Source organism: Branchiostoma lanceolatum, chromosome 12 (assembly GCF_035083965.1).
Source record: "Branchiostoma lanceolatum isolate klBraLanc5 chromosome 12, klBraLanc5.hap2, whole genome shotgun sequence".
NCBI lineage: Eukaryota > Metazoa > Chordata > Leptocardii > Amphioxiformes > Branchiostomatidae > Branchiostoma > Branchiostoma lanceolatum.
Window position 1 is genome coordinate 9264267 of NC_089733.1, and position 22124 is coordinate 9286390.

A 22124-nucleotide genomic window follows, 5' to 3' on the forward strand; every position below is an offset into this window, starting at 1 on the left:
GCGCCCTTAGCCGCTTTTACGACAGTCTTTTGCCGCAAATCATCCAGAAATGACCTTTGACCCTGATTCAGTTTCTCAGCGAAAGTGAAAGTTTCAGATGTCTCATTCCACCGAGGGCAAGCTCAGGGCGTGTCTGGACACTTCATCTTTCAATCTTATCTAAGGTAAGCGATTGTAGACACACAACGTTAGCTAAGAAACATAAAAGGCTCAATCAGTCTAATGCAATGGGAATCGCCTGGTCACAAATGTGGGTATGAGGTTGGCTTGTGGATGTAGTTTTGGGTATTTGTTTACGTGGATAATTCGACACAGACCGTCTACTCATAAATTTTCCCGCCTGCCCGAGCACTGTGCGAACACGAGGCCTAGGCTGTAGGCCGCACGCTTCACAGACGGTACTTTTCTTCACCCATACGAAATCAAATTGCTGACCAACCACCCATGATCTTGAGGAGGGCCTGCATGGGGGGTCCCGATAACGCTCTACGCTAAATTCGGAGGGCCGGCTACGTCATACGCTAAATTCAGAAAGCCTCCCTACGCTCTACGCTAAATTCAGAAAAGCCTCCCTACGCTCTACGCTAAATTATGGAGTGGTCGGCATTCGGCAACGCTCTACGTAAAATTAAAACGGCCGATTACGCTCTACGTAATGCAGGCCCTCCATGAGAGGTTTGGGCTGAGGGGGGCTAGGGTGATCATGATCATCTGGATTTTATGTCCGCCAAATGACAGTTGCTCATTAGCAACTGGATGAAATTGTGAAATTTTCAAAATTTCATACAGTTGCTTGAGTAACTGTTGTTGTTGTTGTCCTTGTTTAACGTCTATTATATTGCTAGACGTGACTGTCATCTGGTGTATCTTACAATTACCTGGATCCTTCATCAACGTATCATCTAATATCACAGAGAATCTGTTTATACTGTAAATGCATTTAAGTTTGCATGGTTTTTATTTCGAGCTGAGGGGAAAATGGAGTGTTTGTGGTGGTTTTAATTTCGCAGCAGTGCTATAGTCACATACTGCTACAGTATTGGACAAATGTTCGTGGTGGTTTTAGGTTCGGGGTCGCCGCGAAAGCCGTGAACATAAAACCACAGCGAGCATTTCTGCATGTAACGTTACAGTATTTGTGGCTGAGCTTCCGTTGTCAAAATCGACAACTCTCCAAATGTTTTCCTCAGACGAGAAAACATGGCGGACTCGGAGGAGAACAGACTGATCTCCATCAGTAACCAGCTGAATGCGATGGTCACGGAGGGCAAGACAGACGACACGCTCATGATCCTTCGCAACCTGCGAGACGAAGACATCTCCGTGAAGCTGCTGAAGAAGACGCAGATCGGTCGGGCTGTGAACAACGTTCGCCGGAATAGTAGTAATGCCGAGGTGATCTCCCTCGCCAAGAAGATAGTCAACAAATGGAAAAGGTCTGCAGAGTCGCAAATTTGTTCTGTAGTCTCGACCACCGGGGAACTGCCTAGTTCACAGGTAAGTAGATGATAACACAAGTTTATGATAATGAATAAGACCAATTTCGAACTTAAAGATGATTGGGTACTCAGGGGTTTTTCTAAAAAAATTGAATAAGGGGGAGCACACGAAGGCGAGGGAGCAAATTCTATGTATTTATGGAAGAATCAATTGCTGAGTGAAGGCTGTATGCTGGATATTAAGCTAAAATCTGACTTCAACAAGGGGGCGCTGGGCTGAAACAAGGGGGCGCTGGGCTGAAACAAGAGGGCGCAGGGCCCCTCTTTCCTGATTTAGATGAACCCCTGGGTACTAGTAGGTAATTTCATTTGACGGATGATCCTACTTAAGATGTTTAGATGTTATATAATGATAATCAGTATAATTGCAGCAACAAGAATGCCATTCAATTTCAAAACAATTATGCAGAAAGACACATATTTCTATATGTCGTTGCATATTATATACTATATCATACTACTAGTACTATTATAAACTCCTGTACTAGGTCTATATACAATACCATTAGGCCACACCAATTTAATTTCTTGGTTAATGGATTTTTTGAAAGAAATGCTTAATTCCAAAATCAACATGAAAACAGAATATCAGAGTCAGAGGAAAGTCTGTACTTTGGTGCACACAGTTTCAGGGTGTGAACAGGGTCAGGTGCAGTTTTCACCCCAGCTTTCTGGTTTCATGATTTTTGTTGTTGCTAAAATTTAAAAAAAAATCTGTTAACCAAGAAATAAAATTGGTGTCAAACTTTAAAAAACAAAAATCCATTATCCAAGAAATTAAATTGGTGTGGCCTTACTGTAGAAAAATAGGCTTGGGGATCATTTCTGTGCTTTTGAGAATTGTTATACAATTAACATAATTGATATTTCGTGGTATATCTTTCCATTGTTATGACCTATTGTTTCTGTGATATTCTAATTAGGAGATATGTCATCAATACTCTATTCATCTCTTTTGTTCTTCTTAGATGTCCCAATTGCAAATGACAGAAGAAACTCAGATGTCTCAATCCATGCAGACTGCAGGACACCCGAAGCCTGAGGAACATCACATAAAAGGGGCGGAAGAAACAGAGCTTGCTCAAGATTCTGAATCACTACTAGCACCATCAAATAGAGGAGCTCTGTTGTTATTTCAAACAGAAACAGGTATTGCCTCTACTCAAAAGAAAAATGATGAGAAAGAGGATGAGAATGACAGTGACAGGGAAACATCACATGAACAAAGGCAAGACAATCATCTATCGCATCAGACACCACGGTCAAGCAACAGCGAATGTCAAAATCCTGACAAACCGTGTCAGAGTTACACAGAAAACAACACGACAACAGGTAACGTTGAGGGAATCTCTACAACAAGTTCCGGTGATGAGGGATTGTCACGTGAACACGGTTCAGATGATAGCAACTCACACCAAACTCACCTGTTTTGTTGCAATCCCAGTAAGGGAATCAGGGACAGTCAGAGTCATCAGGCATATGTACATGTGGAACAGGTGGGAGAAAACACTGCCAGAATGGAGGACGGTCAACCAAGGATAAGCACATCCAGAAAAGGCAACAACAGCACCTCAACACAAAACACCAGTGAGAGACCAATGATCGAGTTACAGTCCCTGCGGAAAGACGTGTCACAGATACAGACGCAGGTTGCCCGGATTGAGTCTGTGCTGGCAATGTTGTTCACTCCGCTAAAACAGAACCTGGACCGCGTCAGCAGGAAACTCAGCTCTTTGGAGCAGCAGACAGCTAGAAACTCCCAGACTGCCTCATCTTCCCATGATGCTCTTTCTGAAGCTGAAACCCAGGCATATCCAGACTGGCTGGGTACTTTAGGCGGGGCTACAAGCTCGAGTGGACCTAGTTTTAGTCTAGGCACTTTAACCAGTAACAACACGAAGACACGCCATCCCCAAAGTAGTTCCCAACATTCCTCGTTGCCACAGCTGAGTCTCAAGGTCAAATCAGAACCACTGGATCCTGGGTATGACCTTGCATCTGCCAATCAGAGTGTTGCAAACGACGAGATGTCAGTTAGTCAGGAGACAGAGATTGAGGGTTCTCCAAGTCAGTTACTCTTCCCACAGATGACTGAAGATGGCGGCATAAGGTTTGAATCACTCACTAGTGAAGCTGCAGAGAACAAAACTGCAGTTACCCCCAAACCTGGACCTTCAACTGAACCAGACATTATTCCTAGAAAGAAGCCCAAACTGGAGCATCATTCAAAGGAGAGTCGTTCCTCCTGGTTGTCAGTTGGGTTTGAAAAGAAACTGTCACCTTTTCAAAGCAAGTGCAGTGATGTCACAGGGTTAAAGGTTGTACACGAGGGGACTGATTCCGATGATGACCTCTCTGGATCGGGCCATTATGATCAGGAGGGGGCACCGGGACAAGAGTCTCCTCCAGGTATGGTGGCAGTATCTTTATTTTCTCAGCTTAAATACTCTCAAAAGTTACTTGCAGAATGAGATTTGGATGGGAAGGATTGGAAAATTATCAAAGTTGATCATTCTCACACCCACACACACACACACACAGACGCACACACAAGCACACGCACAGACACAGACACAGACAGACACTCAATATATTCGAACTCTGAATCAGTGATCACACTGACTCTGACTCGTATTGACACAAAGTCATCAAAGTCTTTTACATCCTGTCTGACAATACACTATATGTTTTATACATTTGTATATGATAAAATTGCAACAAAAAAAAGATAACTGTTGGGATGACTCTTTCACATTTTCTTTTGAATCTTGTACATTTGTGCCTTGACTTTTTGCTTTGGTCCCACCGCAACTTTTGTGACTGCAGGATATTAAACCATCTCACTTGTGCCAATCTTTGTCTCTTCAGATCTTTTATTTTGCATATCTACGCTTGAGCAACATGATTTTTTTGTTGCAAAATTTTGCATAATAATTCTGCGCAAAGATTTCTAGCTGCCTATCGCTTTCTCCTTTTCGACAATTCCAGTTGTAGAAACGCCAGACAACCCGAGTGCCTCTAGTTACGAAGCAGATTTTGGTGACAAGGAAACATTTGCTGCCAAAGAAGAGAGTCAACCACCTCAAAGGGTTGCTCTTGAGAGGGACTTTCGGCCGCAAAGAGTCAAGTGGTGAGTCAAGAATGCTTGTCAGTGCAAAAGGGTTCAAATTTTCATCATGAAAGGCTATTGCGGTAAATGCTACAATAAGTACTAGTATGACTACAGCAATTGTGTAGTTTATACAAGCACATAAACATATAAACCTGCTACCTAACCCGATAACCAATACAGGTTATAATAAGGTTGATAAGGTTGAGGCCAGGTAACAGACCTAACGTTAGATGTATTGCACACAGGATGTAGGGTAAAATTAATTCACAGTTTTATATGAAATTCTGATACCATTCTTACCAAATTTTTTAAATGATTTTCCAGGTTGAAACAGCACATCAAGTTTTCAACGTTTGACCACCGCATTGGTTGCGCTGAGTTGAAAAGTCGGCTCCGGCAGCACTTTGGATACACGAGTGACCAGGAGCTCGGACACGCAGTGAGAGAAGCCTTCCCTGAAGTACAGCGCAAAAGGAGACGGGTCGCAGGCAAACAGGGACACTACTATGCATGTCTACAATGGTTGGAGTCATCAACACCTTCACTCACGTCTGACACATTGTCTGAGTTCTAGGTCTAAACCTCCTTGGTTGTAGCCACAGTTACAAAATGTTTGGGACTACCTGCATAGAGAAGAGGATACTTGTATAGAGTGGCGTTGAATGGCGTAGTGGGTAGGCCAGCAGATATGAGATTGTTGAGAGGCCATGGTTTTGATTTGTGGCATTCCTCAGTCCTCACTAGATGTTGCTTGTGCCCTTGGGAAAGGCACTTTTAAGGACTTACTTCACTCCACCCAGGTGTGAAAATGGGTACCAGACTTCGGTTGGTGAGGAACAAATGTAAAAGGCGGTGGAAGGAGAGGGATGGGCTGTGCCTTCCAATACTGTGCCCAAGGCACATACAGTGAATTAACACTAAGGTCTCAAAAAGGCTATATAGGACCTTTACTATTACACATGTACCTACTTGCATAGATTTTGTAACCTTGAATGCAATGTTTTGATACACAAAGTTTAGATTGTACCATCTGAAAATCTGAGGGGAGTTGACTGGAAGATTTTAAATTTTTTTTAAACTGTAAAAAAAGTGTTTTTTAAGATAGCTAGAAATGTTCTCCCCTGCTCAGATTTAGAATTGAGATATAATTATTGTATATATCTTGAACACTGTATCTATGTCTAATATTATAGTGTATGTCTTCAAGTCAATTGTGTCCTATTACCTCATATATTAGCTATCTAAAGAATGTAGGTTGTGCATAACAATTAAATGATGAACTAACTATACTAGTATGATGTTTCCTGTGTTGTGTTATTTTCATTTTCTAGAGGAACACCTCTATCTACTTATTCTCTTCACAAAGACATCAGTTGTATATTGTTTGTAGTTAACTGTAACAACTGACTATAAATACAATTGTTTACATAAGTCATTTACCTAATTGTTGTAATTACAGTAACATTACATGTAATCAATAGATTAGTCATGTTGATTGTTAACAAAATACGCAATACACAAAAGACACAATAGACTTTTTTAGAAAAACATTTGAAAATTAAGGTTGTAAATAAAACAAAACAAAGTAGAACACTATAATTAACCTAACTGAATGTTTTTGCTCCAAACACCAAATGTGTCTAAAATCTGTTTCTTAATTAAAAACAGAACAAAAACCAATTTTAAGGTTGTATGGTTAATAAACCAAACACACTGAGGCTCATACAAACAATGTAATTATGATATTGAAGTACACAAATCATATCAAACATGTAGAAGTTATATTTCCTTTCTTGTCTCAATGAAATTTGGCCAAAGTCACAGTTCTCTAATTCATGAACTTGACATGTCAGGATTCCTCCTATGACAATAGGGCTGAATTAATATTCATCATTGACCTGCCAATTAAGTTGCAGTAAAAGCTGTGACTATATCCATACAAAGCTTTCCTTACCAAATAATGATATTGGCATTGATGGTAAAAAGCAAGAAATTCTCAAAGTTACTTGGTCTCCCTCCAGAGTTCAAGAAGCCAATCGTGATCACGCCCGTGAAGAACGTGGTGAGAGGCCCGTCCCAGGATGCACCACTACAGGAGTTTGCATGCTTCACTCAGGTCAGGACTCGTGACACCTTTTTTTCTTTCCTTTAGACGTGACCCATACGTTAACAGTCATGACCTGCCTTTACTTTTATATCATTCAGACAATTACTTGATGGAATGCTTGTATTGGAATGCTATTTTTATCAGACTGAGCCTTGATAATTGATCCATGAAGTACAGAAGTTTTGAGGCTGTGTGGTACCCTTAGTTACTGACTACTTTAATTAGCCTCCTTTCCAGACTTCTAAGGAGCACTGGCATTTATTTTTGGGGGAATTTGGTATATTTGTATTAGAGAACTGTGTTGTAAATCGCTCCCCCAAAAAAGAAATGCCGGCGATCCTAGAAGTCTGCGAAGGAGGCTAGACCGCTAGTATGAGGGCTGCTCTGTCAAACGTTCCCCAAGATAAAATAAAGCTCTGTTCTGCTCAGGTTGTAGACTCCATGGAGGACACAGAGGAATGTACAGAGGACGAAGCCAGGTTGCTGAGGGAAGAGAAAAAGAAGCTAAGAAGAGGTTGGTTTAGATGATGTACTCATGATATTGTTCCAGGAACGTTAAAGTCAGAACCACTTCTGTCTTTCTTTTTCTCAAAATTCTGACCATGAATGGGACACATTTACATGTACCAGTTTAAAACTCTCTAACTATTGCTCCACAGCTTTGGCTTAACAATAAATTACTTGAAATCAGGCAATGATTGCACTTGAAGCTTGATTGATTTTACTTTCTATGTACATGTAACGTTAGTTTTATTGTTCAAGTTACATCATTGCTCACTTGCGCCCCCTGTAGACTGGAACCAGCAGTGCAAGAGAGTTGCTGGCACACCCTACTCTGCCCTTGGGAAGAACCAAGGTCGTGGTCAGCTCAAAGCTATTCATGATGTGGAGGTAAAAAGTCCATTTGTTTGTGTTCTCTATTTACATCAGGAACTCAATAGTTTTACCGGTATTATAAGAACAAAACATGGCCATTCTTAAGGGTCAAGTCACATCTTTTCAAACTTTCCTGATTACAGCAATACATTGTATTCACTTTTCACGGCATGCAAAAGAACTTAAATCTGAATTGCATGTATATCTTGTACCGGTTAGTTTGCTCTTCCTAAACTATAAGACTGTAAGGTGTAAGTGTTACTATCATTGCAGGTTGTCCTAAATTATAAACAGTTGTTTTGCATGCAGGTTGGGAAGGAAGCCATCAAGAAAGTTCTCTTCAAGAAACAAAAGAAAAGCAGCCAGTCCCAGCCTCCAGATGTGGATTCTTCTCAACCTAATTTTCAGAATGACTGAGTGTTAGATTGAGGAAACCATCAAAATGCTTTCATCTGGGTGTGATTTTAGATTAACATATACTGTAATTCTTCTTTCATTCACTGTAACTTTATGTTCACTGTTTTCACTGTCACCTCAGAGTCTGTACCATGAACTTATCATCACCGTGAAAAAAATGTTATTATATATGATTTCTTCACACATCCATTTTGTAAATCACTTGCCGCCACCGTGAAGTTAAAGTTGAGTGAAAATGTCCATTTGCCTTAAACCGTAAAATTTTGCTACCGTAATTATGTATATGCAATTGTATTAAGAAAATTTATAACTTCTAGGAATGCTGATGTATTAGATCTTAACTTACTTTGTAGATTATGTGGCATTTCATCATCTTGTACATAATGTATTGATATCATCAGTTTAGGTTAACATCATCACGTCATGTTTTTGTAAACAGTAGAGCGCGTAGTCCAGTGGTCTTGGAATTAGAAATGTGTCGATCCCGGCTGTGTTGCTCACCTGACATGCACGCTACTGGAAGGAGTCGCAGTCCTTGGGACGGGACATTACCTGTAGGCCACTGTTTATTGTACTTGTTGAAAAGAGCTTAAGGATAATCTCCCCGTTACAATGTACCTGTAAATACTCTACATAGTGCCTGTCTTTTCTGATTCAACAAGTGGAAGAGTAGCTTTTCTTATTTACCAAGTACTCTAAATGATGAATATAGAGTACTCTTATTATGATGAATTTACCTTGTACCACTCTCTGCTAATGACAACTAGGAGTGACTTAAACCATTGAAAGGAAACCAAAAATTGTACTTTTTAAGGACTTTTGAGAGCAGAATGTGACTGTATGAAATAGAAATAATGAAATTATCTTTCTTTTAATAAAGTAAAATGTGTTTTATTGAGTAAGACATGCAAGTATAATACAGACATGTTTTAACGAATACAAAACGATGAACTATAAAAATGATACTATGAAAAGAGCATACTAAGTTACATGCAATGGTATTCAAATTGAAGTACAAGTATTTATAGATTTTCATTCTATGTAAATCATTTTATCAAAATATATATATATGTTTGATACAAAAAGAAATCCACTTCCAATATTGATACAAGTTGAATGTTTCCCATGCACTAATTGGAATTCACTTTATGTAATATATATACTATACATGTAGTATCACATTGATATTTGGTGAATATGGCTTTTGTTTACACTGCCACTGTTTGTGAACTAGGCAGCCACCAGTTTGGGTGGCTTTGAATGTTTTCAGGTATTTATCATGCATCAAAATCATTTCATGAAATAATCCATGTGCCACAGATGAAATATTCTTGACATGATTACTTTATTAGGTAACTGTTGTATAATACTGCATAGAACAATACCTACAGCTTGATATCAAGGGTTTTGGTGTGATAGGTTGTTCAATGTAATATAACTTGCTGCTTGCAATGTATGCTACACTAAAGGGTGATTATATCGGCTATACAATACAAATATAGATCGATGGACAGTTTAAACATTTGATGTTTTTGTCTCATCTCACTACAACGGGAAGACACTTGTCAAAGTTCATGACCCATAGCTATCATATGATACTTAGTATTTTTTTTTAAATCACAGCACATGGTCAACACTTACACAGAATGCATTACATACATGTATATTGTAGACAAAGAATGAAATGGGTAAATAAATGCAATGAATAATTATCCTGCCCTGTAATTATTAAGCTATACATTTTCATAGGTGCCACATCTCTTCATAGCTGTGAGTACAATTTTGATGAATTTTTTTTTTCTATACCTGATGTACCATGATTTGACCAATAGATCTCTTTAACACATATACTAACAGTCAAATTTGTACTAGATAAATACAGTCTGTAATATCATTCCAAGGGAAATTTGGTTGCTAACGCCTGGCATATACTGCCAACAGCAAGCTCCTTTTTTTCAAGTCTATCAAATATTAGATATTAGACACTGTCTATAAAATCTCATAAGGCCACACAGATTTCGTTTTCCGGATGACGTTCATATGATTCAACTTAACCTATTCCCCATAATAATCAAACTCTCCATAATAATCAAACTCCTTTCTTTTGGAAAGATTTATAGATTATGTACAAGTCTAGAATGCTCACACCATAGAAAATCAACAAGTCACTGCAAGTCCTTTATACTAGGGTCCACAAGATACATTTCCGTAGTCTTAAGATATGCCCTTTTGAATCTAAAAGAATGATTTTTACATTCTACGCTTAGTTTTTACACTCTTTATTTGGTATAAGAGTGGAATTGGTGATATTGTCGATTGTTTGTTTCTTTTGCATAACATCCTATTCCCAGGACACACTAAGGCCTACTCTCCCTGGTCCTTTTTCTTGTGTGTGAGTTCCTCTCCGCGGAGCACCATTTTCACCTCCTCGGCAGTGAGACTCTGGTGTTCCAGCAGTGCGAGGGCCAGTCTCTCGTGCTCCACTCGGTACAGCCTCAGCATTCGTGAAGCTCTGTCATAAGATTCCTGAAAAAATACAAGAAATTCCTCAGTAATGTGCAATCCAAATTTGTCCCAAAGTTACATCAGTTCTTCCCTGGCTCAAAACTACTCCTAACCAAAAATAACGTAACCAAGGGAGACCATTGAGAAACTTGAGCATCCAAAAATGTGAGTCTTTTAGGGAGCACCCTGATATAAAAGGTGTTCTAAAGATCTCTAGATGATCTTCAAATAATTGAATGACCTGGGATTTTTGGGGTCACTCTTCAGTTGCCCAACAATTGACGTCGTGAGTGTGGAAATGAGGCCTAATATATGATAGAAGAAGTCCCATCCACGTTGTCCACTTACATGTAGTACTAGTACTGAAAAACATGTAGTACTAGTACTGAAATCAGACTTCCTGGCTCAAGACATTGCAGTAGCCAATTTGCAATATGTAGACCCCACCCGTGATGACTCATTTTCAGCTGTGTTGTTATGAATAAAGATTTCATGGCAATGTACTTAAACCACACGACCACAAGTCTTAAACCAAAAGGCATTAGACACCACAGTCGACCCCACCCACCTGTAGAAGTCTCCTGACCTCCTGCTCCACTGTCTGTCTGGTCTCGGGCGTGGCTCCCATGGTGCTGAACGGTCCACCAATCAGCACCTGCAGCCCAAGCTGATAAACAACAAACAACAGACAAGTCATGAACTGGTAAATCGCTTTAGTGGCCAGCCTAACATCTGGCGCCGGCTCCAACACAGACTGCAGGGATAGGCCATTAAAGCCTTGTTTGCAGACTAAACTGTTAAGGGTCAATTTCTTAATCTCCAAGCAGATCTGGTGGTAAAAAAGCGACTACGGGACAAGACTAAATTATATGGCCACTCTGCTTGGAGATCATTAAAGTGGAGTTTGGAGTCAAGATACACAATATAAAGATGTGCTGAACAAAATCTCTGCCACCAGTTTCATGACAATTAAGCAGCTGGATGACCCTCATCTTAAAAAGAAAACTGTCTGACAACAAATTGTGGAAAATGGAAACAAAGATACAGTATATACTGCCAGATTTTATCTATCTATCTATCTATCTATCTATCTATCTATCTATCTATCTATCTATCTATCTATCTATCTATTTATTCATTTATTTATTCATTATACTGCCAGATGCAGAGTATATCACATATAGATCAAATTTACTTCACATTCATACATGATTCTTGGTCTAATATATTATCAATGGTGATAGATGGGGCCATAGCATGTAAGTGACAAATTGTTGTTTGCTACAGTTGAATGTGTTGTTCTCACCTTTTTGCTCATCCCATACTCCGTCACCATGCAGCTGGCAACATTATTGGCCATGCGGAGGTCCATACTGGCACCTGAGGAAAACATTACACGAGTCATAACTTTGTTTTTATTTGAATAAAGATTTCAAGCGCTATTTCCGCACGTAATAATATGCAAGTAAAGCTCTTAGCAACTTTTGGTAAGAGCTTTACTTTGTGTTTGGAAACAGCATATAAGATCTTTATAATGTCAATTACCAATTTGTTATCAAAGTGTTATCTTTAACCACAAATCTGTCAAAAGAAACAGCTAAAAAAAACTTGACAATTGAAGACAAACTTCAGATTACATGACATTGTATTGCGTACCTTTTGTGATGTTATCGGGGCCGAAGACCATCTCCTCGGCCACCCTGCCTGCCATGGCGATGTCCATCTGAGCCAGCAGCTGGGACTTAGTCTGCAGCATCAGCCACTTACTCCGCGGGAACTGGAACGACACCTACACAACACAACAAACCGTTACTGCATAGGCATTGAAACCCTTACTGCCCCAAAACTGACACAACACCTACATACCAAACAGGCTGTAATACGTATACCTTTTACCTCCCAAACAAAAACTTCGGCCATAAAAAATTGGTCACAACACAAAATCTGTGAGCCGGGATTATGAGCTTACATGGCCCAGTGCCGGTCCCCAGGACTTGACTGAGGCTTTCTTGATGGGTGGGGCGTCGGTAGTGTAGTGGGCGACCAGGGCGTGGCCCGCCTCGTGATAGGCTGTGATCCTCTTGTTCCTGTCCCACAACGCTTTCATCTGTGGATCTAGGGTGGCACAAAAGTCAGTATCTTTAATCCATGAAGCCAGACTAGATGTGTGCATTTGCTGCTCTACATGTAAATGATCCTGATGCTATGACGGTTAAATTTCCTCAAAAGTGTAATTATAATCAGCTTGACCTCTTTGTCATTAAGCAAAATCTTTGTTACTGAGAAAATCCTAATCTCCCAAAACAATTGTTGTGTGGAATAGTGTCATGTTTTCCTAGTTTCTTAGATTACATATATATACAAAGCTTTCCCAGCTACAAGATATACACTTCAAATCTACTGGGGGGTTGTCCCTGTTGCTCAACCAGGTAGCAGCCTCACAGGTTCCAATTTAGTTCAAGGTAACTGGGAGACCCCGTCTCTAATCCCCAGGGAAGGGGGGATGGAATGGGGGTCCTGTGTTCTAGGGTGCCTTGCGCACGTTTAAAGGGGAAGAGCTAGCTACCCCTCCCTGTAAAAATATACTCAGCTACAGAAACTGAAAGGAATTCCGAAACTTGTTGCCTTATGTGCCACTAGGCACTACAAGGGTTACAACAACAAAAAAACACATCTATTGAAAGATGATAAAAAATCATGCACAGAGTGGATCTTAACTTACCCTCCTGTATTTTCTTCTCCCATCTCTCACTCATCAGTCTGCCTGTCCCTCCAATCACAGCAATGCCAGCAGCAAGGATCGCTAGCCGCTTAAACCTCCGTTGCCATCTACCCTGCCGAACTGAATTTAAAACAATTTTGAGTGAAAATGTGTCAAATCATGTATCAAGATCTTGTATTTTATCAACTATTAGCTATATTTGTCCATGATGGCATGCATGGTGTACTGCAAAGAAGAAAGGTCAGCATATTATAAAACAAACAGTAGCATAACCAAATAGTACTACAGACTTGTAAATGCAACATTTTACCCTCACGTCTGGGAATGAAAAGAATCAAAAGGGCTCTATCTACTGGCCCAGTTGGATCTTCAGTCCACAACCTTATAACATCAACCAGCCAGTATTCTATTTACTCACCTACTAAATCTATTTTGTGCTTCTCCCCACCTACTGAGTACACGATGGAGTATTCTCCAGGCTTTGGGATAGACTTCTGTCCTGCCTCCTGCAAAGGGTTACAAACATGATATATATAATAAATCAGAAACATTGTTTTTCAAGTAGCTTAAGTGCAATGTGGCGTTGCTACGGCTTGCATTTTTAGCCAAGCACAACAGGTCATCCCCCTTTTTGATAAGTGTGTAGGGTGCTTTTACATGCAGAGGTTTGATGCTTGGAGGCTTACACCTCAAGCTTGCTTATACATGAGGCTGCCGGCTTTACGTCACTATCTGAAATGATGAATATAATCCCTTATAACATGTCTGAGCTGGAGTCCAGCCTATGATAATTAAATAGCCTGAGTGAGGAAAGCTAAAAAGGCTGGTACTCAGGCTACCCTAGGATAGAACTCTGGCCACGATATTGAGCAGTCACTGGGAGTTCTTGGCTTTATAAAATGTACTGTAACAGCAGTGGCGTTGTGTTGGCATCAAGGTTAAAGGGTAGCCAAGAGGTACTGAGGGTTTGAATCCCCTGTCATGCCAGGAATGTTGTGCCCTTGGGAAAGGCACTTGACACGACTTTCCTCACTCCACCCAGGTGTAAAAGTGGATACCTGACTTTGGTTGGGGAGGTAAAAGGCAGAGGAAGGAGAAGGCCAAGGGACGGGCTCAACCTTCCAATAACATGCCCTAGTAGGCATCCTTACATGCCCTAGACACAGCCCACTGCCCCTACGGCCTCAAAAAGGCTATGGAACTTAACCTATACCTTAACTTTCTTTTACTACATAACAGTTGTAACATGCCATACCTGGAACCCTGCACCTTTAGGGGACTCCACCACTACCTTCTCTGTGGCTTGTTTAACCTCGTCTGCCAGGCCTCTTGTAATCCTGTGACGTACCATCTGGGAGACTGCAGGAGAGCCTGCTAGCCTCTAAACACAAAAGACAAGCTTAGAAACAGCATTTTGTTAATTTCGATTTCAACAACTTAAAAGGAAAATACAATTTCAACCTAACTTTTTCAGTACTTCTTCTTAACTGGTTGGTTTAAGTGCCACGTCATCTAAGTAACTGCAAAATACGTCTCAAGTCAAGATGTTAAATTATTACCTGAGGGCATTGTAAAAACAGAACAATAGCTTTTTGGAGGTCATTGGAACAAAAGTTAATAATTTTGTGAACCCTCACCTGAAAGCTCCGGACAGCAAGCATGACTCTGGATCTTGTACTTCTTGAATTCTCGAAGAGGCCTGAAGTATCAAAGAACGATGTTCAACAGACTGACAGACACAAAAGTCAAAACACCCACTGGAAAAAAAATCACTTCCGGGTTTCACTGCTGCTTTAGGGTGTTTTGGAACCAAAAAATTCACGCCAGAATATCCCGAATAGATCACTTACTGCTCACTTTCTAAACTTCTTCTATCCCACGACGTTCCTCTCTTACAAAATCACACAGGATATGACACTGTTAGGTGAGGCAATGCATGATGTAACGACGCGACGGTTTCATCACAAACGCACGTACACCTTTTTGGTCAGGCTCCAAATTTGTACGTGACGTCATGGGTCAAAGGTAAAATCTTGGTCCCAGAGCAGTTTGCTGCTGTGCCTGGGAAAGAGAACGTATTGTCTCATATCAGTCTCATGCAGGTGTCATAATTCTGTTTTAGGGCGAAGTTCGATGGGGATTGCAAAATATTTGATTTTGAACCGTCTCTAACCATTTGATCCTTTTATATCCTGATTTGTTATGATTTGTTACAAAATTACCTGAAGGGACCACCCTAAAAATTGATAGATAAATGAGAATTACGTTAGAAGCCAAATTACACCACTTGGATACTTGGATACTTGAATTATTTCGAATCGTAGTAAACTACAAGTTATCAATAGGGAATACTATAAAATGGGAAATGTTCGCGGGGATCTAGTTTCGCGTTAGTGAAAAAATGTGGGTGTGTTCGCTTTGGATCTAAGCCGCTAAGTTCGCCGTTGAAACTGCCTTGCAGGTTTCACTGTAAAAGCCGGAAATGTTCGCGGTGGTTTCAAGTTCGCGTTGGCTCATGTGGTAGTCGTAAAACCGACGCGGATATGTCCCATTTTACAGTATACACATGTTTTGGCAGTACTGATGTTGAACCTTTGTGTTATGAAGGTCCGAAGAAACGTGACAGGATAGGCTATCGTTTCCAAACGATCACCGGGCTGTGTGATCTTTGCTTGGGGAGCTGATAACGCACAATTTACTAGCAGGTACACAAGTGGAGCATAAATCTGAACGCTAGCGCTCATCATCACTCGAGACAGAAATGTGCTATTCTAAGGGCTTCTCCTTAAGTGAGGTTTCTCTGGTTCTTGGCAGTTGACCCTTAAGGCCTTCTGAGTGATTCCAATTTCAAGCCTGTCTGGAGATCTGGCATTATCTAGCGGAAAATGCATCAAATATGCATGTTTGGATTTGAAGGAAAAGGGCAAGTATCTCATGTGCTCCCTCATATGAAATGTAAAGAACATCAATCATTCATTTTACTGGCTCATTTTGAAACCGGAGCCATACAGATCGTTCGGGAAAGGATATTTAAATATCGTTCATAGAGCAAATCTATAATTCATTATCTACTTACAGGTGCAGGTATAATTTCGTGAGTTCCATTATTTGGGACTGTAGAAATCAATCAGCTATAAACTACATTAACCTGCAGACAAAGGGGCGATCGTATTTATGTTGTCAGCGTTCGACTTCGTTTTGTAATGAAAAAAAAATGTTGTTAAAAATTCTGCTATATTTTTAAGATTCATAGCTTATAACATAAACATTCATGCATTCATCTGCATCAAAAATAAGGAGTGACATTAAAAAACAAATAATTTTCAACTCTAGAAACCATTGCGTGCCTTTGTTCTAAAAAAGACATCAATGCTCCATGTTAAGCGAAACCGACACGAGCAGAAAGATGTAAATGGAGATCCCTAACCTCTCCATCTGTTGCCTAGCAACCACTAGGGAACGAGGACGTTTCTATTTACGATGTTTCCAAGAAATCAATATCTATCTTCGCGCATGGAAACAGGCCACACGTCACTCCATATTCAGAGTCATGGGCAGCGTGAAAATGGGCCAATGACTTCGCTACCCACAATTCTCCTCTCCGTTTCTAACGGTTCTTCTCTTGTAGGTGACCGCGAGTAACCCCTACAGGGAGGTTAGTGACCTAGGCAGGGAGGAGAGAGCGTGGAAATGGCCTTGAAATTTAGAGAGTCGGCCTAGTAAAATAGGATAACGACCTAATAAAGGCGCACGTGACCCAAAATCGCGGAGGAGTCCCAGATTTCCACGCTGTATGTCCTTGACAAAGAGTGGATGCTCCAAATTTCGTCTAAAGAAGGTCAACGAGTGCTCCAGTGGATGATGGGAGCTCTTGAACTTGTACCAGCATGCAGTAGACGTGACATCAGCTTTAACTAGGAGGGGGGCAGGGAGGATGGATAATCACCATAGTTTTGTCTCACAAGGCCAACAGCTGCATCAATGTGGGTTTCTGTCGATTCTAAATCTGTAGTCAAGATTTGGAGATTTTGATTGTTATTTGCTGTATTCAAGTATCAAAAGATGTAAATATCACTTTGTCTGTTATACTTATAAAAATACAAAAAGAAGGCAAAATAAAAATGTTAGTTTGAACAAAGGACGGATGCCCGTATCGTCAATAGTGGTGATTGTTATCAAAACGTCTCGTTTGTAATGATAATTGTCGTGTAAGTCAAAGGGGGGAAACAAATAAAAAACGAGATACGTCGGCTGACAAGTCTTCTCTATTGATCTCAGATCCTTTGTGTGTTCGGACGGCGCACGGAGAAACGTCACATCAAGACGATCAAGCAATCCAACAAATCTACACCTATTTCTCCTCGAATCTGTATACAGTATACCAGATTATCGAGTGTTCATAATAGCCGGTTAATCTACTGATTTTCTTGATGTACCATGGTAGTTATATTAAAAGAAATTCTAATATTTGACAAAGGTAATTTTACTTCAATCGAAAAAAAATCCTCCTAGGGATGTCGCTTTTATGGTTCTCTCGTAAAAGCGATTTTCCCATTACTATTTATAAGAATTAATATATATCACGTTGGATTTTTTTTGTACGTATTCCCACGTATAATTGAGATGATAGAGATGCTTAGAACACATATTTCAGAAAATCTACAACAAAGAGATTTTCTCCCGACGGCGCCACACCCTAGCACGGCCTGGATACATGACAATGAGTTCTGGGGATTTCCTCGCACTAGATATCGGGACATGTGTTAAGTCAGGCCGCAGGATTCACACGGTGGGAAGATTAACCTTGTAGTGGGATTGTGGGAAATGTCCTCGCGGCAAGACGTGTGCTCTTGGATCTTGCAATTCTTTGTCCCTGAAATTGGGACAAAAAAATTTGGTTCAGAAGCGTTGACTTGTGTCTGTTATGGGATAAACCATTCCCACCAGGGAGCCATTCGACGCCCAAGAGGACGAAAATCGTTCAAAAGGATTTACGTATACCATGGCTTTTATATAGAGGTACTCGTCAAATGGCTGCCTTGCTGTTACCCTGATCTCGTTCAAAATGATAAAATTGGAAATACATGTATTCAGTTTCAATCTGCAGACGATTGTCATTGTGTTCTGTTGCTTTTTTAATAACGCGTACCTCGGATATTTCTATTACAATTTTATACATAAACGGTGACTTTTCCGTTGATGAAAATCAAATAGATAAAAAGGGAAAAAAACATGGCCATGGACATTTCCTTCAATTCCTTCCGATGTGTTTGGAATTCTTTCCAGTATAGTTATACCGTCCGCCTAGCCATTGCGTTAAGAAGCTATACAACCGACTTCTTGATTAGACAGACAGAAGCACATTAACCAATCACAGCAATGTTCTATAGCGACAACGAGGGCCTTAGTGCAATAATGGACACTCGGGACCAGGAAACACATCATCCACTGCATGCAAAGCTTGCACTTAAGAACCCATGAGATAGAATTATCAGGCTGGAAAATCTTGAGTACTTCGTGCGGCCGTTCACGGCAGCCTAGTTACTGGGACAAATCCAGCCGCATAACCTTGCTAGAGAACCATGGGTAACTCGTCTGGATGTGGCAGACCGTGTCAGACGATATGTAATATTCCTCGCTTGGAATTGTGGTTAGATGAGCGAAGCACTGTGGGTAAAAAGGCCTTCACCTTCGTATTGTGATCAGGTATGCCTTACGCGTACGCCGGGGACGCCACTGGCATGACTTATCTAGCTGCAATAGAAGTGTGCAAATATGAGGTTTGGACTGAAATCTACATGTAAAACTGTTTTGCTTCATTGGAAGCTAAACAAACACGTTTAAAGCTATTCGTGCTAAATATCATATAAAGGTTATCAACAAGGAAATTCAGGTGCACGACATATGCAAAGCATGTCAAATCAGACCGTTGGTGCTTTTCTATATTACAAAGACTCTAGCCTGAACTCAATCAAGCTCCTGTAACGGCTTGAGGCCTGTAACCGCATAGCCGCCCAAGAGGGGACAGAAATCCCCGGACAGCTGGAGTTTGCGTTATACAGACTACAAAGACTCGTGTATATTGCAACACTTAATAGAGTCACCAAGAGGGTTGTTATTGACATGATTTACAAATGTTTCCAATCTATTGCAATTATTTGTGTGAGAGATTTTATACTTAAGAAAAATTTTGAATGTGATTTCAACTTAACAAATATTTCTCCGGTTTTCTAAAACTTAAGAAATATTCATCATGTGGAATATGATACTTCTAACAGTTTCTAGATAATGGTCACAGCATTCTACCATTGTTTACAATTATTTACAATTTTTACCATGTTTTACCATTATTTGTAACATCTTTATAAATAGGTCAGAGGGCTGGGAAGAAAAGAATTAGTTATTGAAATGATTCAAATTGAAATTATTTTATTTGGCCAGAATCTCGCGGGCAACACACCCGAATTTCGTTCTTATTACAGAGGCTTTACAGCATAACCACATGAAACAATGGCTTGTTACACTCCACTGATTTAAAGCAACATAATCAATCTAAAACACATAATTATGTGTTATGTGTTATGTGTTTAGCTTACTTATTACTTATTAGGACACGTTTTATCGACGAAGGTTAGACATCCATGGCCAGGGAGAGCATTGCGTAATACGTGTATCAAATAAATCAAGCATCTGGATAATTATGTAGAGACAGACGTTTCAGATGACGTAGTACATACGCATGCTTGTAAGAGTATAGATCTCTGACCCGACGCTGTTACTGTGATTGGCTGTTATCTTAGTGCATAATTTATGATAATGAGGTCTCCGATAGTTCGTACTTGAAGTTGTACACATTGATTCAAGTTGATCATTGTAACATCTAATTGGTCAATACATTCAATCGATATAAAAAGAGGTGTACAAAAATAAATATAGAAGTTCGAACTCCATAGATAGATTTCAGCCTTCGTAACACAGCTGTGTTTTGCACCTTAAAATGGCTTTGGTGTTTGATTGAAATTGACCACAAACAAAATGCCTTTGTCCCTTATCGGGGTGGCAAAATGACCTAAATTACCTCAGCTTTGCGCAGAGGCGATATCATAGCCGATGAGGTTTATCCGAGGCGTGATTATTGCTAGTTGAAAACTTTTCCCAATACCCCGCCTGGGGGACGTGAAATACCGTCCACCATGGCAATTTTTGTGAGCCCCTACGGGGGCACCAATAACTAACAAAAAGTGGTACATAAAGGGCAGTCTAGTACGAAGGTAATAAGTCCTTACACAATAGTATGATGATGTGGGGATCTGTGGCACATTGATTTGAGCTGGCTGCTTGATTCGCGCTCCTAGCGGTCGCAGTGGCAACGACACCCTGGATATCGTGTTTTTTTTATGTCGGTGATTTCGGTGGAGAGAGAAAGTTTTCACAGGCCTACGACAAGGGAGAAAGGTACCGCTTCTACAATAGATACTGGCGCGACGGACGGGGTAGAGTTGTAACTTTTGACTAGAGCGAGATTTCGGCGATTGTGTTTGTTTACTAAACCATCATGTAGAGACAAAAATGCATTGTTATGGCTCTAAAATGAAATTGATAAATGAATGAATGAAAGACCTTTATTGTACATTTTTGCTTAGATAAGCTAAGTACAGGTCATGGTGATAAGCAAAGGAATACATATAGTGGTGATGATATAACGTAATAGAAGGTGATATCTTACTACGTCCAATAGGACTAATCTATACTCGACTAGTATTTGCAGGTTCGACTTCTTCTCGCTTTGTATATGATTGTGGATATGGAACTCGTAATACATGGTTTGTTCAGTTTCATACTAAATAGGAATTTTTCAGTGCTGTTTACATATATTTAAAAGTAGAGAACTTATCTTGTATACAATTATAAAGGACATTTCTCTCATCATTGTAAAATATGCATTGGTTAGTTGCAAAATTTTGTTTACGGCTACTTATGAATTACCGTGAAGCCTCGTCAACTTATAATTTTCTTGTCTTCTTGTTTGCGATGTCTACATTTTTTTCATTTGTCAGCTATTACAAGGAGACAGGTTCAAAATATCCTTGGCATGCACCTGACCAGTCGTCCTACCAATTGCAAATGCTGTGCACCTGCTGTACTAATATGCACAATTAAAGGGCCGACAGGCCAGGTGACCGAGGAGTAGCATTCCATTTTTCATGTAATGCCGCTAAGCTGATGATATGTAAACACCATTTTTGATTTTGCATGGCACATGGTCCTTCGTCTTTCCTAATGTTATTGCATTTAACTACATAGATACTCCTGATACACACTGCATGACCGTCACCGAATTGCGGAAACTTTCCAGAGAAGGTTCCAAAAATTTGGAATTAAGGAAAATGTATTATGTGTTGACTTCTTGCAACGCTTCTTTTGATTAGTTATTGGTGCCCCCGTAGGGGCTCACAAAAATTGCCATGGTGGACGGTATTTCACGTCCCCCAGGCGGGGTATTGGGAAAAGTTTTCAACTAGCAATAATCACGCCTCGGATAAACCTCATCGGCTATGATATCGCCTCTGCGCAAAGCTGGTGACAAAGGCGTCGTTTTGGAGCCGGGGTTAAACGTAAAAGTATTCTGTTTGTGGTTTACAAAAACTGCAAAATAAAATCAATAATCTTAGCACATGAAATAATTAGAAGACCTAAAATGCACTTCAACGTAATAGTGATACACTACGCTATTTATTTCATTCACAAAAACTCTCAATTGAATTAAAAGAAGGCTAAAATTTAACGATTTTATGTTATCTTGAGGACTTTGTGCCACCTCATTATCATATTCCAAACGTCCGCCATGATGACGACATCGTGGGGTCAAAGGTTAGTATCGCAACT

The 22124-nt window shown here is 40.2% G+C and overlaps 2 protein-coding genes, 1 long non-coding RNA gene and 2 other non-coding genes across 7 annotated transcripts; 2 read left to right on the forward strand and 3 right to left on the reverse strand.

Annotated features, from left to right (window-relative positions):
* Positions 1-54: 54 nt before the first annotated feature.
* On the forward strand, positions 55-9619 carry LOC136446517 (serine-rich adhesin for platelets-like). Of its 2 annotated transcripts, XM_066444915.1 has the most exons (7): positions 55-164; positions 1191-1497; positions 2468-3908; positions 6633-6727; positions 7148-7232; positions 7512-7609; positions 7904-9619. In XM_066444915.1, exons 2-7 carry the CDS (start codon positions 1201-1203, stop codon positions 8009-8011), a joined length of 2124 nt encoding a protein of 707 aa, XP_066301012.1. In that variant the 5' UTR covers positions 55-164; positions 1191-1200; the 3' UTR covers positions 8012-9619. The 2 variants fall into 2 exon arrangements, with proteins under 2 accessions (XP_066301012.1, XP_066301011.1); XM_066444914.1 differs by lacking the exons at positions 6633-6727; positions 7148-7232; positions 7512-7609; positions 7904-9619 and adding exons at positions 4488-4629; positions 4936-5898.
* LOC136446525 (ATP-dependent zinc metalloprotease YME1L1-like) lies at positions 9338-13745 on the reverse strand. Its single transcript, XM_066444927.1, has 7 exons — positions 13657-13745; positions 13239-13358; positions 12486-12631; positions 12173-12305; positions 11823-11896; positions 11085-11183; positions 9338-10537 (listed from the first exon to the last, which is right to left on the reverse strand). Exons 2-7 carry the CDS (start codon positions 13270-13272, stop codon positions 10376-10378), a joined length of 648 nt encoding a protein of 215 aa, XP_066301024.1. The 5' UTR covers positions 13273-13358; positions 13657-13745; the 3' UTR covers positions 9338-10375.
* A 730-nt stretch (positions 13746-14475) lies between these two features.
* LOC136446528 (uncharacterized) lies at positions 14476-15254 on the reverse strand. Of its 2 annotated transcripts, none has more exons than XR_010757584.1 (3): positions 15096-15254; positions 14876-14937; positions 14476-14619 (listed from the first exon to the last, which is right to left on the reverse strand). It is a non-coding gene; the product is annotated as an uncharacterized lncRNA (long non-coding RNA). The 2 variants fall into 2 exon arrangements; XR_010757583.1 differs by having other exon boundaries at positions 15089-15253.
* Positions 15255-20319: 5065 nt separating this feature from the next.
* Positions 20320-20460, forward strand: LOC136446652 (U4 spliceosomal RNA). The gene has a single exon (XR_010757619.1). It is a non-coding gene; the product is annotated as a U4 spliceosomal RNA (small nuclear RNA).
* Positions 20461-21676: 1216 nt separating this feature from the next.
* On the reverse strand, positions 21677-21817 carry LOC136446653 (U4 spliceosomal RNA). Its single transcript, XR_010757620.1, has one exon. It is a non-coding gene; the product is annotated as a U4 spliceosomal RNA (small nuclear RNA).
* Between the last annotated feature and the right edge of the window lie 307 nt (positions 21818-22124).

Excerpts from the sequence above, each read along its gene's own strand:
- LOC136446525 (XM_066444927.1), bottom strand. The coding sequence starts at position 13,272 with ATGAGTGAGAGATGGGAGAAGAAAATACAGGAGG. Across the intron at positions 12,306-12,485 it reads GGGGACCGGCACTGGGCCAT|GTGTCGTTCCAGTTCCCGCG; the intron begins GTAAGCTCATAA and ends TGTGTTGTGTAG. Across the intron at positions 11,184-11,822 it reads AGTATGGGATGAGCAAAAAG|CTTGGGCTGCAGGTGCTGAT; the intron begins GTGAGAACAACA and ends GTTGTTTATCAG.
- LOC136446517 (XM_066444914.1), top strand. The coding sequence starts at position 1,201 with ATGGCGGACTCGGAGGAGAACAGACTGATCTCCATCAGTAACCAGCTG. Across the intron at positions 1,498-2,467 it reads GGGAACTGCCTAGTTCACAG|ATGTCCCAATTGCAAATGAC; the intron begins GTAAGTAGATGA and ends TGTTCTTCTTAG. Across the intron at positions 4,630-4,935 it reads CGGCCGCAAAGAGTCAAGTG|GTTGAAACAGCACATCAAGT; the intron begins GTGAGTCAAGAA and ends ATGATTTTCCAG.